The 18053-nt window shown below is 51.9% G+C and overlaps 1 protein-coding gene across 1 annotated transcript in view; it reads left to right on the forward strand.

Annotated features, from left to right (window-relative positions):
- JPH2 (junctophilin 2) overlaps window positions 1-14994 on the forward strand; it is a 67319-nt gene extending 52325 nt beyond the window's left edge. Inside the window, exons 3-6 of the mRNA XM_057702548.1 lie at window positions 9045-9163; window positions 10336-11021; window positions 11730-11823; window positions 13191-14994. Of these exons, the coding sequence (XP_057558531.1) occupies window positions 9045-9163; window positions 10336-11021; window positions 11730-11810 (886 nt within the window). The 3' untranslated portion in view covers window positions 11811-11823; window positions 13191-14994. The remainder of the gene's footprint in view (window positions 1-9044; window positions 9164-10335; window positions 11022-11729; window positions 11824-13190) is intronic.
- Window positions 14995-18053: the final 3059 nt, after the last annotated feature.

The raw sequence follows: 18053 nt of genomic DNA on the forward strand, positions 1-18053 counted from the left end.
TCATTATGATAATAATAGGCAAGTGACTTAACCTCTCTGTGCCTCAATTTCTTCATCTGTAAAATGATTGTAGTGCCTATCTCCTAGGGCAATATGAATCCCTTAGTTTAACTATTCCCCATTTTTTCTTTTTTAAATAACTGATTAATTAATTGTCTGTGTTGGGTCTTTGATTCTGGAACGGGCTTTCTGTAGTTCTGGTGAGTGGGGCTACTCTTCATTGTGGTGCATGGCCTCCTCATTGTGGTGGCTTCTCTTGTGGAGCACGGGCTCTAGGTGCATGGGCTTCAGTAGTCGCAGTACCTGGGCTCAATAGTTGTGGCTCATGGGCTCTAGAGCACGGGCTCAGTAGTTGTGGTGCACGGGCTTAGTTGCTACATGGCATGTAGGATCTTCCTGGGGCAGGGATCGAACCCGTGTCCCTTGCATTGGCAGGTGGATTCTTAACCACTGTGCCACCTAGGAAATCCCCCCATTTTTTTCTTATTGGAAGTAATGTTTCTAGATCTAAATGTAAGAACTAAACTATAAAACTCCAGGAAGAAAATATAGTAGTAAATCTTCAGACCTTGGGTTAGACAAAGCTTTCTGAGATATGACACCAAAAGCACAAGCAACAAAGGAAAATAGATAAATTGGACCTCATTAAACTTAAAAACTTCTTTGCTTCAAAGGACACCATCAAGAATGTGAAAAGACAACAGATGGGGGAAAATATTTGCAAATCATATATTTGGTAAGGGACTTATATCTGGAATATGTAAAGAACTTTTACAACTCAATAATAAAAAGACAAAAAATTGAAGATAGAGAAAGAATCTAAATAAACATTTCTTCTAAGAAGATACATAAATGGTCATTAAGCACAGGAAAACATCCTCAACATCATTAGCCATCGGGGAAATGGAAATCAAAACCAGAATGAAATGCACCTCACAAACCACTCATGTGAGTAAAATTTAAAAATGGATAATAATAAGTGTCAGCAAGGAGGTGAAGTTGGAACCCTCATATGTTACTGGAAGAAGGTAAGATGGTGCACTCCATTCAGAACCAGTCTGGCAGTTCCTCAAAAGGTTAAACAGAGTCACCACATGACCCAGCATTTCCACTCCTAGGTGTATACCCAAGAGAAATGAACACATACATCCACCCAAAAACTTGTACCTGAATATCCATAACAGCGTTATAAATGGAGACTAAAAGGTGGAAACAACCCAAATGTCCATCAGCTGACAAACAGATAAACTTATGGATTGTCCAGGCAATGGACCATTATTTGACAATAGAAAGGAATGAAGTACTATACATGCTACAAGGCGGATGAAGTTTGAAACTGTGTTCACATGACATATCCTTCTACACATGCATGTTTAAATCCCAATTTGTTGGCAGTCCTTAGCATGTTTGGCAGTCCTTAGCATTATCAGCATTTTGAATTGCTGATAAACATTATTATAACAAAAACTGTAACAATTATGATGCTAATATCTGTGAAGTGCTCAGTTTATGCTAAGCACTTTTGTGAGATCTCATTTCAGGTTCCCAGTAATTTTGTGATGCAAATGTTATTAACCCCATTTCACAGTTGAGGAAACTGAGGCCAGGGAGCAAAGGTCAGGTACCTAGGATGTGAGGGACTTGAGCTTGTACCCTTAACCCCTCTGGTAGAAGAGCTTCCCAGCAGAGCTTAGAACACATTTGTCAAATGAATGAAGTCCAGGGAAAACTGGACCCTTGTCTACATCCTCGTTGGAGGTCAGGGGAACTTTCTCCCAGGGAGCTATCTGGGCAGGTGGTTGGACACCCTGGCTGTGATTCCTCCTCGAGTTTACTCTGCTTGTGATTGTTCTGGGGGGAAACGGCTACGTCCAGCCAGAGCTGGGGGCAAGAGGCTATTTTGGGAGAAGACAGGGCAGTGGCATCTGAAGCATCCCCTCAGGAAGACGTGGCTGCGCTGCCCTTGTCAACTACCTCTGCAGCTTCAGAGAGGTGGGGGCGCTCTGATTATCTGCCTCTGTCCTCTAAACCTGCCATGGGCTCCTTGTTCTGATGGATTTTTGAAAAATTTTGAAGTGAACGAGTCAGTGTTATGAAGTACATTCAGGTTTTTTGTTTTAGTGGTCTCAAAAAAAACCAAACTGTGCTTCTTATATATTTTATTAACAAGCACCTAGATAGCACTTCCTGGCTACTGTTCTAAAGGCCATATGAGTGATTATTCATTTACTCCTTATACTGTTTCTCCGAGGTAGGTACTGTTATTATCTCCATTTTACAAATGAGGAGACTGGGGCTCAGCAAGCTCAGACTTGTCCGAGGGTATAAGGAACAGAACCAAGACCTGACCCCGGACAGCCTAGCCAGAGCTGCCCCCTCTTAGCCATGCCCCCATGTGGTTTAAGGCTTTGCCCTGTGCCCCTGTGCATCCACTGATTTTCAGAGATGTTGCGTAGTTGACCTGGCAGGGCTGCATCAGGCTGTGAGCGTCTCAGGAGGCTGCTGGGTCTGATTTATCCTGATCGCTGGTCCCAGCGCATGGAGGACCTGGTCCAATTAGTGCTAGGAAGGCAACAGCTCAGTGTAATGGGGAAGAGCTTGGGCAGATGTACTTTCTAGCTGTGTGACCTTGAGGAAGTGACTTCACCTCTCTGAAGTCAAGTGAGTCAAGTGTGTAAAGGTGGACATAGCACAGAGCTGGGCACAACGTGCTCAACCAACAACAGACTAATAAGAGTAGTAGAAGAGACCGTTGTTGAGTGGATGCATTAGAACAGGCGTGGGCAAACTTTTCCTGTAAAGCACCAGATGGCACATATTTTTGGCCTTGGAGGTCATGGACTTCCGTGGCAACTCGAGACAATTGTAAACAAATGGGCATGGCTCTGTTTCAATAAAACTTTATTTATATGGACACAAATTTAAATTCTGTATAAGTTTCACATGTCATAGAATTACTCGTTTGGGTTTTTTTTTTTTTTCCCACATCTTTAAAAATATAAAGAGCATTATTAGCCCACAGGTGATACAGAAACAGGCAACAGGCAGGATTTGGCCTGTTGCCCTAATTTGCTGACCCTTGCAATAGAATGTGAGCTCTACAAGGGATGTTTGGATACGTGGTTTGCTGCTGTAGTCACAGTGCCCAGAATAGTACCTCGCATGTAGTTGGCACGCCATAAAGTTGTATTAAATGAATGAATCCGGATGTCGAAGTGGGTCTTGAGCTGGCCCTTTAAGGCTGGGAGGTGGAAGGATGGAAAAAAATATTCCAGATGGGGGAACCGCCAGAGCAAAGGCGTCAGGGGTACGTCCAGTGGGTTTCCCCCTTTGGCTCCGTGAAGCCATCCGTGGCCTGATGAGACACCTGGGCAACAAGGTCAGCTCTAACCGGGTGGTTAGGGGTCTGGGGTGGGCAAAGGACTCAGGGGTGGGGACGGATCCTCTCAGAAGTGCTTCCGCTGGGTCATCGCCCTGCCCGTCCCTGAACCACCACCAGCCTTATTTTTAACCCTGCTGACAAAGAAAATCTGATGAAATCAAGAAGTGTGACTGATCCCTGCCCCACCCGCTGCCCCAGTTACTGCTCCTTCCCTCCTCCCCAGTAGGGGCAGAGCCTTCCTGGGAGACCCTCCCCAAGAGTCATCCAGGTGGTCATAGGGAAAGAAATGGTTCCTGCATGACTCTAGCAGGACCTGGACTCGGGGAGGGATCCTGGTGCTTGAAGACAGACACTCGAGACTCCTGGGGGGGGGGGGGGGCGGGGGGTTGAGCAGGCTGGGAACTGCCCGAGAGAGAGCAGGATTTTCTCTCTGTCTTACTAGGCACACGTCTCAAATTTTAACGAGCAGTGGAAGCAGCTGGGGGGGGGGTTTATAAAATACAGATTCCTAGGCTCCTCCCGAGAAATTCCGATTCAGTAGCTCTGGGGTGGAGTCCCCAAATCTGCATTTTCAACAAGTGCCCGGATAATGAGGGGCTTGGGGGTGTGTGTGTGTGCATGGACCACACTGTGAGTGCCACTGGACCAGAAGATAGCCTCTGGACCACAGCAGTTCAGCCTGCCCTTCACCTGGTAAGCTGCCAGATACACCCCATCCAGGCGGCCTCCGGACGAGAATCTGGAGAGCCGTGCTAAGTAGTTTTGGACTTGATTTTCAGCACTATAGGAAGGCTTGCAGAGATTTTTAGCAAGAGGTGAGGCCACTGGATATATATGGGTTAAGCAAGCTGCATGTAATGGGTTGTAGGGAGTGAGCCTGGAGGCAGGGAGGCTGCAGAAGGGAGTGGGGGGCCTTGCAGGAGGAATGATGGAAAGAGGGAGAATGGGCAGATTTAAGAGCTGTAGGGGCAGCGGGAGAGATGGGAGTTGGTGGTTGTTGTCTGTGAATATTGAAAGATGAGGAAGGAGGGTGTGGGAGACACTGGGATTCCTGGCTTGAAGGCTGCCGAGCTGGGGAGCTATTCCTGAAATCAGAGGCATTTTGGGGTGGGGGCTGATAAGGTATTCAGTCGGTCAGATTGATGGACGTGGGCAGACCCAGAGCCCTTGTTGCCCTGGGCTGTGTGGCCACTTCCCTCTGACCCCTGTGCTGGCCGCCCTGGGGGGTCCGCAGTTGATCCCCCAGAATCTTCCAGGGCTCAGTGTGAAGGCAGCCATTCTGGGCTGAGGAGCCCTGCAACACAGCTTCCCAGGGCACCGGGAAACAAGCCTCATCCAGCTCACATTACCAAAAAAGGACATTTTCTCAGTTTGAAGGTTTGCCCAGTCCTTTCCCTCCTCCCCCAACCTGGGGTTTCAGGTTTCCAGGGAAGTGTCTGAACATTTAGATCTTTGAAAAACACATACCCATGTGCAGGCAAATATGAGTCTGGGGATATGCATGTACCACACTCGGTTTTTATTTTTTAATTAAAAAATTGAAGGATAGTTGATTTACAATATCATGTAAGTTTCAGGTGTACAGCACAGCAATTCAGTTATATAAATATACATACATGTATATATATATATATATATATTCCTTTTCAGATTGTTTTCCCTTATAGGTTATTACATAATACTGAGTATAGTTCCCTGTGCTATACAGTAGGTCCTTGTTGGTTCCACACTCAGTTTTGATGTCACAAGTGTCATCTTCCTCCTTTTTTTTTCTCCTCCTCCTCCCCCTTCACCACCGCCGACACCATCATCATCACCACCACCACCAGCATCTTTATCATCACCACCATCAACATCACTCAGCCCCATCCCGGGCTAAACCCTTTCATATGTTGCCTCTCAGTAGTTTTCACAGGAACCCCAAGAGGGGAAAATTATTATCCAACAGATGTAGAAACGAGGCACAGAGAGGCAAAGCCACTCACCCAAGGTTCTAGTGTCCCAGTGCAGTCGGGACTAGGGGGAGGCGAGTGAGGCGAGTCATACAAATGCAGGATCTGATCTGGACTTTATTTGAATTTTGTTCATAGCTTGTTCATCAAGGATTATTTTTGCATTAGTTCTGACTTTTAAAAATATGGCATTCAAGTATTATTTATCTGGATGACTGCGTTTTTTGGCATCCCCCTACATTTTGAGCCTGGGGTGAAAGCCTCATTTGCACCCTAGCCTCAGCCTTGGGAGAGCCAAAATTGGAATCCATTTGGAACCCAGGGCTGCTGATTCCAAAACCACGCTCTTAACTAGTTCCTGTGCTGCCGCCTTAGCCGTACGCACCTGCGTGTGTGATGCATGCGTTTATGTATTCTCTCATTCAGGGGAATATTCTTTCTTCAGTAAATAAACATTATGGTGGCAGTGGAGAGCACAAGGGCTTAGAAATCAGACAGTTCTGGGTTTGAACTCCACTAGTACTACTACTACTTATTATTAAATAAATTTATGTATTTATTGGCTGTGTTGGCTCTTTGTTGCTGTGTGCGGGCTTTCTCTAGTTGTGGCGAGCAGGGGCTACTGTTCGTTGTGGTGCACAGGCTTCTCATTGCGGTGGCTTCTCTTGTTGCAGAGGCTCTAGGCACTCGGGCTTCCGTAGTTGTGGCACACGAGCTCAGTAGTTGTGGCTCATGGGCTTAGTTGCTCCACGGCATGTGGGATCTTCCTCGACCAGGGCTTGAACCCATGTCCCCTGCATTGGCAGGTGGATTCTTAACCATTGTGCCACCAGGGAAGCCCTCCACTACTTACTATTGAGTGGAGATACAACCTGTGGTTAAGGGCACAGACTCTAGATCCCAGAAAGCCTTGGTTTGAAATCTTGCTGTCACTTGTCGGCTGGGTAGGTTTGGGTGGGATCCTTAAAGCTTTCTTGTGCCCTAGATTTCTCCTCTGTAAAGAGGGATGATGGTGATAACATCTACCACATAGTGATTGGGGAAATTAAATGAGTTAATTTCTGTAAAGCCCTTGGCATGTAGTAAATGCTTTGTAAGTGTCAACTGTTACTTTACATCTTTGAGCAAGATACCTGAGACTCAGTTTCCCCACCTGTGAAATAGAGACAGTAAAAATTACCTTCTAGGCAGTTTTGAGGATTGAAAGGAATAGTGTAGGCAAAGGGCTTGGCACATGGAGGGAGCTTAGTAAAATTTATCTCCCTTATCGTGAGCCCAATTCTGTGCTAGAGACACACGCAGATCAACTCCCCAAGGAACTGACTCATCTGCCCATGGGGACACTGATTTGACCTTTCAGTTCCCCAAAGGCACAAAGCTCTTACCTCCTCTCAGGGCCTTTGCACATGCTCTTCCCTCTACCTGGCTCACTGTCTCCACCTCACCTCTGATGGGCCAATTGATGTGTTAAGTCTCAACTTAAATGTCACATCCTCAAGGAGACCTTGCCTAATCTCCCACCTCCACCACCGAGGTATATCCTGTCTTCCTGTTGTACATTTTCATCGCATTCTGTATTCTTCCTTCATGGCACTTCTCACAATTGCACTTTTGATTTAATTACATTGTGTTAAATAATTTTGGTTGTTTGCTTCCCCCCCCATCTCCCTCACTTAACAGGCACTTGTCCACAGGAATCGCAGCTCCTGGCCAACCACGGCATGTGCTTCAGAGCAGCACAGGCTCTGGAATCATCTTGCCTGGGTATAAAATCCCAGTTCCTGCACTTAATGACTTTGTGACCTTGGGCAAGTTACCTACCCTGCCTGTGCCTCAGTTTCCTTTTCTGTGAAATAGGGAAAATAATAACAGCACCAGCTTCCTAAGGCATCATGATGATTACATGAGATGATCTTTGTAATTCCTGTGAAACACTGCCCATTGGTAAGTGGGGCTGTCAGTATTTTGGCAGGTGCTTCTCCTATTAGGCTAGATTAACAGCTGAAATAAACATTCCCCAAATTTCAGGTGCTTAACGTAGAAGACACTTAAGGCTTCCTGAATTTAATGTTTAAATTTAATGCTTAGGGACTTCCCTGGTGGCGCGGTGGTTAAGACTCCCTGCTCCCAATACAGGGGGCCTGGGTTCAATCCCTGGTCAGGGAACTAGATCCCACGTGCATGCTGTAACTAAAAGTTCACATCTCACAACTAAGGAGCCCATTGGCCACAACTAAGGAGCCCGTTGGCTACAACTAAGGAGCACTTGTGCCACAACTAAGACCTGGCACAACCAAATAAATAAAATGAATATTTTAAAAAAATTAAATAAAAAATGTTAAATGCTTAAATATTCCACATTTAATATGGAACTTTTGGGGGTGGAGGAACTTTGCTCTATGCAATAATCGTTTGTGGACCCAAGTTCCTTCCACTGTGTTTCTTAACCTGGGGTCCTTAGGGGGTTCTGTGGATAGAAATCAGGGAGTCTGAGCACCTGGATGCTGCCTTAGGTTAGATTCTCTAGAAGCTGAGTGTGAGATGAGGATTCTTGTGCAGATGATTTATGGAGGAAGTGCTCTCAGGGGAGAGGGGGAGTGAGAGACACAGGATAGGACAGGGAAGTAGCCAAGCAGGAATGTGGTTTTACCTGGACTCCAGCTTCAGCCTGATCCCATGGGGGCTCTGGAGCCTGACTTGTACCTCAGAGTTGGTTCCTCTTGGGGCAAGAAGGGGCTGGCTGGTGTCATTAGTCATTGGTTATGGGCTCCCTGGGTTGGGGAGGGGATGTTGACCTCTGGAACAAGGTGGCTTCTATTGGTTGCAGTTCTCTGGGAGAGCAGTGAGCCGATAGCAGTCAGTTTAGCAGCTAGGGGTGGGTACCTTTGCCCCGCGAAGGGATCTGGGCAGGGAAAACCACATCTTTATTTTTACTAACCTCTAACTGAAATTTAACATTTTCTTCAATTATGGAAGTCGGCAATAAATCAGAGTAGTATTAAGCAATATTTCTGACTGTGTCACTAATAGAAATTGCATATATTTTCATGTCATATTACTGTTGTTCCATGTATCCTTGAAGCTACTCTGTACTTTTAAATTATGGTAGTTAATAGACCTGCTAAATATTTTGTTTAAAGTGTTAATAAAGAAGAATATATGTTATTATATTACAGATTTCTTCCTTTGAATATTTTGGTAACAGTGTGTCAATATAATTGCATCCCTTTGTAATCCTGTGTAATGTGTGCATTTTAAAACATTATTCTGAGAAGGGGTCCAGAGGTGTCACCAGATGCCAAAAAGATCTGTGACACAAATGAGGTTAGGTTCCCCATTCGGGGGCCTTGGCCTCTGCATTTTACTAGCAACAGGGGAAAAAGAGAGGACATAGAGGATTACAGAGGAGGTTTTTGTGGACCAAGCCTGGAAATGGCATAATCCTGTCTTCCTACAAGGCTTTGGCCGGTCACCTGACCACACCTAACCGCAGGGGAGGCTGGGAAATGTAGTCCATCTGTGTGCCCAGAAAGAAGAGGAAATGGTCTGGGGAATGCACAGCAGTCTGGGCCACAGGGTTCAATAAATATTCATTGACGGCCGAAGTGAATGAACGTTCTATTCAGGGTGTCTCTCTGTGGGTTGGGGAGGAAGGGCAGAGGGCTGGTTCTCTGGAGGGATCCTGAGTCTCCACCATGTTGTCTCCTTAGGACAAGCCACGCCAAGGCCAAAGCTGAGGCAGCAGAACAGGCTGCCCTGGCTGCCAACCAAGAGTCCAACATTGCCCGCACTTTGGCCAGGGAGCTGGCTCCAGACTTCTACCAGCCAGGTAGGGCCAGCCAGGGAGGGGACGGGCAGGACGGGGTCGGGGGAGGTCCTGGGGGATGGACATTTTTTCTTTACTTGCTGGAAAGCTGAGGTCCATGCATGCCTGTGAGTTCCCGAATCTGTGGAGCATGGCGTAAGCATGGGATGGGATGACACAAGGGGACTCATGCTGACGTTGTGGTGGGGTATCAGAGGCTCCCCCCACTCCAGCCTATCTCTTCTCTCTGGGAAATGAGGCTGCAGAGTAAGGAGGACCTCCTGGCTTTGACAGAGACTTTGCATTTGGATAGGGTGGTAGGAGCCCATCAGGGTGGGGGATTGGTGCTGTCTGCATTGAAGGGTTTTAAGGTGAGTGGCACGATTAGATGTGTATTTTATAGATATTCTGGCAGTGGCAGGGAGACCAAAGCGAAGGCCTGGGAGCTCAGATCTGTGCCTGGGAGCATCAGTTGCTTCTCATCACAGTGCACCTCCTGCTGGTCCCAGGAAGAGCCACACAGGTTGGCTGCCTTGCCTTGGGTGGTCATAGCAACAGCTGTCCACACGTGCCAGGCACTGAGCTCAGCATTTTACAGGCATTTTTTTCTCCCGAGTAATCCTTCTGTTAGTATTTATGAAATAGGTATGATTTAGGCCGGTTTTTCAGATAAGAGAATGGAAGGAGACCAGTGTGACCATAAAGAGCATGAACTCCGGAGCCAGACTAGCCTGAGTGCCAGGGCTGGCTCTGCTCTTGGTCAGCTGGGTGACTTTGGGCAAGGGAGTTTACCTCTCTGAGCCTCCTCTTCTTCATCTGTGCCGTGGATCCACGTGGCGACCGTCTTTGTCAGCTTGCGGTGCCAGCAAAATAGCATGGGCTGGGTGACTCAAACACCAGGAATTTATTTCTCATAGTTCTGGAGACCGGAAGTCTAAGATCAAGGTGCCAGCAGGGTCGGTGTCTAAATACCCGGAGGCTACATAAGAGCGTCGGCCTCATTGGGTGATTAAAACGATTAAATGCGTTACTTAGTATTTGGGAATTGCTTAAAGCAGTGCTGGGCATTTGGCAGCTGTCGGCCCGTGCTGGCGGAGGATGTAAACGAGACTCAGCGGGGTTAAGCGGCTTGCCCAGGGTCCCCCGGTGCTGAGACAGGGGTGCGAATCCCGCCTCGCCCGTGTGGTCCCCGGCAGGTCCGGAGTATCAGAAGCGCCGGCTGCTCCAGGAGATCCTGGAGAACTCGGAGAGCCTGCTGGATTCCCCCGACCGGGCCCCCGGCGCCGCGGGCCTCCCGGAGCGGCCCCGCGAGAGCCCGGAGCTGCACGAGCGCGAGACCCCGGCGCCCGAGGGGGGCCCCCCGTCGCCGGCCGGGACGCCCCCGCAGCCCAAGCGGCCCCGGCCGGCCGCGGCGTCCAAGGACGGCCTGCTGAGCCCCGGCGCCTGGAACGGCGAGCCCGGCGGCGAGGGCGGCCGGCCGGTCACGCCGTCCGAGGGCGCGGGGCGCCGCAGCCCCGCGCGTGCCCCCAGCGAGCGCATGGCCATCGAGGCGCTGCAGGCGCCGCCCGCGCGCTCGCAGGAGCCCGAGGTGGCGCTGTACCAGGGCTACCACAGCTACGCCGTGCGCACCGCGCCGCCCGCGCCGCCGCCCTTCGAGGACGAGCCCGAGCCCCAGGGCCCCGCGGCCGACTCCGCGCCCCCGGCCCCGGCCGCCGCCCCCGCGCCCGAGAGCCCCGCCAGGCTGGAGCCCAAGCCCATCGTCCCCAAGGCCGAGCCCAAGGCCAAGGCCCGCAAGACGGAGGCCCGGCTGACTAAGGCCGGGGCCAAGAAGAAGGCTCGGAAGGAGGCGGCAACGGCGGAGGCCGAGGTGGAGGTAGAGGAGGTGAGGCTGATGGTGGAACGTCGGCTTCCCTAGAGGTGGGGGAGCCGGAGGTGGGATTAGGGGCAGATGGTTGGGGGGCGAGGGTGATGGCACAGGACAGGGCGGGGGAGGGGAGCCCCAGCAGGGATGTGGGCTTAGTTAAATGCAGCCTGATCCACGGTTACACCACAGAGCCCCCCACCTTGGGGCAGGGGCTCGCCTTTGTACTGGCTGGCTGGGCAGTGCTTTGGAGAAGGAGGTGGCTGGGAGTCCTGAGCAGCTGGGGTGGGGGTGGGGTGCACCTGTCGCTCAGGCTCCCAGCCTCTGCTACAAGGTGTAGCCAGGAGGGCTTTTGGGGGGTGGAGGAGGGGCCCAGTGGGTTGCGGGGGGAGGTTGGGTCCTGGTCCTCTGGGCTTCTTATGGGAGCTGGGAGCCGGGAACTGCAGCGCCAAAGACTGCAGCTGGGCTCTAGGGACTGACAGATGTGGCCCCAGAGGAATCAGCCGTGGGGAAGGCCGTTCTTGGGTTCCAGGCCCAGCTCTGCCCGCTGTGTGCTTTGGGATACGTTCTTGCTCCTCTCCGGACCCTGAGCAGCTTGGTTAATTATTTCCAAGAATCCTTCCAGATCTGATGGTCTGTCCAGGTGCTGGACACAGCAGTGAGCAAGAGGGTGGGGGTGGGGGGGGTGTGCTCCTGGGGACTTAGGCAGCCTCTCTCCCCCGTTCCCAGGTCCCCAACACCGTCCTCATCTGCATGGTGATCCTGCTCAACATCGGCCTGGCCATCCTCTTCGTTCACCTCCTGACCTGACCTCGCCCACCAGGTGCGGCCGGGAGGAGGGGCTGAGAGCCCAGGGGGAGGAGAGTAAGGGCCTGCTGCCTTCTGGGCGACTCTCCCGAGGTTAATGGAGGCCCATCCCCCAGCAGAGGCAGGGACCTAGAGTGTGAACTTGAGAGATCGTCTCACACACACACACACACACACACACACACACACCCATTAGCTAAACATTCACCGAGCACCGGATCTCTGTCAGGTGAGCACCGGGCGGGGGGGAGGGGGGCTTCATGCATTCATTCACTAACTTATCATTCATTTAACCACCATTTATGGAGCACCTGCTCTGTTGGGATCTAGGGATACAGCAGGGACTCACTTCTGCCCCAAGAAAGGGGGTGAACATGAGAGTAAACCTTTAACTGACGGCTCATTATGTCAAAGTCTTGCAGTTCAAAAGTCAAGCAAAACAGTTCTTGACTCCCTCTCCCTAGACCCCCCGCATGTCTACACTGAGGTCACCAGGGATGTCTGGATCCTCTTCTCTCTGTCCTCCAGTTCTCTCTTGCTCCCACCTTCCACCCGTCCCACCCTCAGTCCTCTCTTCCTGAGACCCTGCTGGCAGTCAGTTGGTTCCATCACTTGGTTTTCTCCCTGTGAAGGAGCTCAGGGGCTGGGTAAGGTCCGGTGAAAAGGCAGTGGGCTGGGCTGGGCTGGGCTGGGCTGAAGGAAAGTGGCCCTCGCTAGTGTCAGACTGAAGTAGCTACAAGGCAAATAAAATCTTTCTCCTGATAGGACCAGCCTTTGCACTATAGATCCTATGCTTACTGCTAACAGAGTTTCTGCCTCTTGCCCTGCCCCCACAAAAGACCCCCTCCCTTGATCCTAGCTTAATGTGGGCTGGAGGTTCCTGCTTAGTCCCAGAGGAGAAGGAGAAGAAATCCTTGTTCTGTTGCCGGGTAAATAGCCAATGACAATATTAGCCTCATAAGTGCTGCCGTGGGGGTAGATGCTGAGCTGGGTGGCGTCCGTGTTTCATAGGGGATCTAGGAATGATTGTGGTGGGGTCTGCCGACTTCTCCATCCTGTGAAGGATGGAGAGGGGTGAGCCACGTGGCGGTGGGGGAGGAGGAAGGAAGGGAAGAGTGTACCAGGCAAAGGGAACAGGCAGAGGCAGCCTCCAAGGGAAGGCCTTGGGGACTTGTCTCTGGTCCCACTGCGTCAGAGCCAAGGGGCACATCTGCCCTGGGGGCTTGCGGAGGTGGGGATGGTGGTGGTGATGGAGATCTTGCCCCAGAGAGGATCAGGCCTGAGGCTTGAACCCTGTCTGGAACCTGGCTCAGCCTCGGCCCTCCCTGCCTTCCTCCCACTCCCTCCTTCCCTCTCCTGATCTTCTTTACCGTCTCTTTGCAGAGCCAGGAGTTCCTGCTGAGGACACGTGGACCCATCTTTTTGCAGTGCCAGGCAGGGCGGCTGAGGGGGACTGGACTCTGGACCTGGATGCCGGGGGTCCAGCTCGCATCCACATCGCAGAAGTTTAAGGAGGCTTCCCGTGGCGCCCGTGCCAGACGGCAGGTGGTGCCCAGAGGGAGAGAAAGTGCTGGGCACCCTCCAGGAGCTCTCTGCCCAGGAGCAGGAAAAGCCCTGAAGGCAGAGCCCTGGTCTTGAACTTCCCGATCTCCTCCATCCCCAATCCTCATCCACCTCCTCGCCTCGCCCCTAGGTCACCCCCCACCCTGGGCTTTTCTGTGTTTTGGGAGATTTAACCAACCCAGGATGTGAAATCCCAGCCCCCTTCTTTCTACCCTCTCTTGCTTTCTTTTAACCTCTGGCTGCTGGGCTGAGGCCTCCCAGGCAAGCGGATGGAGTAATGAGATCCCTGCGGTGGGCCAACCAGGGAGATATTCTCAGACAGCCCACCGGCCCTTCCTGTCGCAGTCCGCACCCCGCCCGCACTCTGTCCCTTGCTTACAGATGTGTTGGATGACAGTAGAGGAAATGGACATGTTCCGTTTGAATATCCCAGGATACAGTGCTTCTGTCTCCTCCCACCGGTCCAGTTAGCTTCCCTCTGGACCAATAGAAGAGGGAGAGACATGAGGAATTGGGGCCTTTGGCTGGGAGGCCACTGACCAGGTGGCCGGGGGTGGGGGTGGGGAGAAAGGCTAGGGGGCAGTTACAATGGCCCTGTTTCTGAGTGAGTCTGAGCCTGGGGCTGGCATTGCATGTGGGGCTTCCAGGATGCTGAGGGTGAGAAGGGGTCGCCCTGCAGGAGCTGTGGGGCCGGTGAGATGAAGCTCCAGGGGTGCCCTGTGAATTGGTTTGTCCGCTTCCGCTCCCGGGGGCCACTGCAGGCTTGGGGCAGCAAGGGCACGGAGGCCCAGGCAGATTTCGCTGGGGCAGACTCTCGGCAGGTGCTGAAGGCAGGCTGCTTGTCAGCCAGCATTTCCCAGGGAGAGGGGAGCAAGTCTGCGGCTCCCACTGGGCGCAGTCTATGATAGTAAGCCCCTCAGCTTGCTTGGCAGAAGACGGTATTTGCATGTAGCCCATTACAGATGTTTTGTACCACACTGGTTCTCCGGGCCCTGGTGCTTGCTGCAGGTGGGTGGAGGCTGAGGGCTGTAGCCTCTGCCCTGGGGAGGATGGAGGGCAGGTCTTCCAGGCGCCTCCAAGGCCGGGGAGGGACGAGGCTGTGGCATCTAAGCAGAGCTGGAGGGGGCAGCTGCTCTTGTTTGTTTCTCTGCTCCCTGGGGGCTGGGGTGTTGTGGTCCAGCCTCCCCAGGGCAGCTCTTCGACCTGAAGTTTGCTTCTGATGGGGTCAGCTTTCCCTGCCTCCCTCAGTACTTGGGAACCTTCCCTCTGGCTTCACACTTGCTGTGTCAAGCACCACTGGGGCCCTGAGGCGTGGTTGGAACCTTGGGCGGCATTTCTGTGGCGAGGAACCCTTGGACTCTCCCATCCTCCAGGGGCTCTGCCTCTGTGTGGGGGCTTCTCTGGACAACGAGGGGATGAGGGGGGTGGGCTGGGGGCACTGCTCAGGGCTGACAGGCTCCAGGTCTCGGCGCCGAGGTCACTGTCCAGGGTTTTTGGTCTGGCTCAGGGCTGGGGATAAGCCTTTGGCTGCCAGAGCTCCCGGGGCCTTGTCTGGGGGCTGGTGTTTGGGGTGAGGGTTCAGGAAGCTGCCGTCTGTGCAATAATAAACTTGTATCTGCTCACAGGCTCTGGCTGGGCTGCAGTGTCTGCTTGTGGGCTCAGGACGAGGGACTGGCTGGAGGAGGAGAAGAGAGCCCTGGAGCCCTGATCCTGCTGGCCCAGGCCCTGTCTCTCTCTCACAGTTCCTCTAATACCTCCTGAGTGGTGGCTAGAAGGCGGCTTCAGTTCTGGAGGGGCGCCCCAAAGCCCACAGACCTGCTAGGGCAGACCCTGGGTTTCTAAAGCAGACCTCCAGAAGATTTCCTGAGCAGCATATAGCAGAAGAGCGAGCCTGCCTTTTTTTTTTTTTTTTTTTAATCTTTGGCCGCACTCTGCGGCTTGCGGGATCTTAGTTCCCCATCCAGGGATCAAACCCGTGTCCCCCTGCACTGGGAGCCCGGAATCTTAACTACTGGACCCCCAGGGAAATCCTGAAAGAGCCTGCCTTTTCAGATTGGCCTCCCTGGGCTCTAGTCCTGCTCAGTGTGCTTATTTCACTTCTCTGAGCCTCAGTTTCCTCATCTGTAAAATGGGGAAAATAATAATACTACCTCCTGGGGCCATAGTGAGGATAACGTTAAATGTCAAAGCGTATGTAAAGCCCAGCTCCTGAGATCAGCGGGAAGTGGCGACTTTCCATTTGGGGATCATTATTGCTGCTGCACTAAAGTACTGTCATCAGCCTGCTCACAAGCCTCTTGCATTTTGATGGAGATCCCAAAAGTCCCAAGGGGTTGGAGATGAGTCAGGCCCCCGTCAGAGAGTCACAGAATGTCTCAGTCATAGGGACCCAGAGCCATGTTCATACTCTGCAGAGGCTCAGGAGACTTGCCCAACGTCACACAGCAAGTCAGGGGCAGGAAACCAGTCACCCTGATTTGTTTGTGGATAAGTATTAAGATTCTCTCAAAGCCGGCAGCCCCTATGAGATGGTTGGAGGGGAGGGTCCCTCGCCCATCAGTTGGCTTGAGTTCAGGCAGGTTCAGGAGAGCTTCGGCGTTCGGGGTCCTGGCTCTCTGCCCAGTGTCACCACGGACTTGCTGCAGGCCAATCGTCCCCTCTTTTTGGGCCTCAGTTTCCTCTTTTGTCAAGACCATCATCCCTGCCCCGTTGCCTTTCTCACAGGCAGTGCAGTTGTGAGAATCAAATGAGGTAGATTATGGGTGGTAAAGAGGTTGTCAAAACGCTGGAATAATCCAGGGATCCCCAAGAAGAAGGATGGGCTTGGAGGGACCACAGGAGGGATGGAGGGCGTGGGAGTGAGCAGGGAGTTCTAATCTGCAGAGGTTTGGATAAAATCCAGCAAGAGATGGGATGTAGGGCAGGGGGCAGTGGGGGGGGGGGGGGGGCGGGGGGGGGGCAGTCGGCCCAGTTGGCTGGTCTGTAGACTGGATGTGTGTGTGTGTGTGTGTGTGTGTGAAGTGGGAGTGCAGGATAGGGTCCAGGAGGACGGCTGCATTAGAATCACCTTGAATGGTTTGCAAAGAAAGTTCATTCCTGAGCCCCCGCTGGAACTTCTGAGTCAGGTAAAGTTGGTTGGAGTCAGGCGCCCCCTGGTGGTGAAGCACAGCACACAGCCTAGTTGGTCCCTTTTCCAGACCTTGGCCACGCAGCTTTAGAAGTTTGTCCTGCCCGCTGCCAGGTCTGGGATCCTTTTAATGTGTCTTGTGCTATAGGGGAACTTAAAACCACCTTGTGGGCATTGCCAGGGCCTATGACCACGGACCACTGCCTTGGAGTCTTGGCAGGACCTTTCTAGGGCAGGAAAAGGGAGGGGGCCTGGGAGCTGTGGGATTCAGATTGGGGATTTGTGGCAAGACGGGAATTTTCATAATTTTTGACGAGCCCACAAGGATCCAGCTGTGCCAGGAGAGATGCAGGCTCAGATGATGATCTTTGGAGGCCTCAAGCCTGAAAAAGTTACATGGAGCACGCTCACATGTGTAGCTCAAAATAAAAACAATACAAAAACTGTAAAACACAAAGCTTGCATGTATGCTGAAATTAAAATAGCTCTTCATGTTTTTTCTTTGTGCAAAAGTCTGTGTCTATAGAGGCTGACCTTCTCCCTCCCTCCCTCTCTCCCCAGTCTACCAAGGGAGGGAAACCCCACATTCAGTGGAGTCAGGCAGCTGTGGGTCAGGCCCTGTGCTATGCCCTTCACTTACTCTATCCAGTGGCAGAACAGCTGTGTGATTTGTTGCAGTAACTCTAAAGACAGGCTGCTGGTTTGAATCCTGGCCTCATCCCTTAACATCGCAAGCCTTCTTGACTTCGTTTCCAAAGATGATGATTATGATACCATCTGCCTCTTAAAACTATGAAGGAAGCCCTGAGAACCATTCCCAGCATGGGTGAGCACGTGACAAATGGACCCTTATTCAATTTTCACAGCAACTCCACAATGTAGATATAAGTCTCTCCATTTTACAGATGAGGAAACTGAGGTTTGGAGAGATGGAGTGATTGGTTCAAGGTATCACAGGGAGGGAAGGGCAGAGCCTGTCCTCTTTCCACAGAACCGAACTGCCTCCCACAGCAAAGGAATGAGCGTCCTGTCACTGGAGATAAGCCAGCTAAGAGCAGATGGCTCCTGGACAGGGATATTGCTGAGGGGATTCATGTATTGGAATTGGATGCATGTGATGATTCACAGTTTCTTGAAGGAGCTCGGGGACAGAAGGAAAGGTTCCCTTAAGAAGCTGGAGGAAATTACTTCCAAGTGGCCAAGGTGGAGGGTCTAAGCCCTCAGATAATCTGGCCCCCTCACTTGTCATAGGGGGAAACTGAGGCTGGAAAAAGGCTGGTGACTTGCCAGGACCACGGAGCAGGTCCGTGACAGACCAGGACTTAGGGGACAGTGGCCCCTTGGTCGCAGGCTGCCTGTAGGTGGGACCCTCCTTCCAGGAGTGCACATGCCACGCGCCTCCATGTGTCAGGGCATTTACCGGCCCACTTTTTAGCAATCTTTTAAAGATATTCATGCCCTGGGTCTGTGGGGTCAGCAAAAGGTACCATCCTGAGCTTTGTTCCCCACTTTCTCCATGAACCCAGAATTGCCATGGTAACCACTCTGGGGATGAG

Source organism: Hippopotamus amphibius, chromosome 12 (genome assembly GCF_030028045.1).
Source record: "Hippopotamus amphibius kiboko isolate mHipAmp2 chromosome 12, mHipAmp2.hap2, whole genome shotgun sequence".
NCBI lineage: Eukaryota > Metazoa > Chordata > Mammalia > Artiodactyla > Hippopotamidae > Hippopotamus > Hippopotamus amphibius.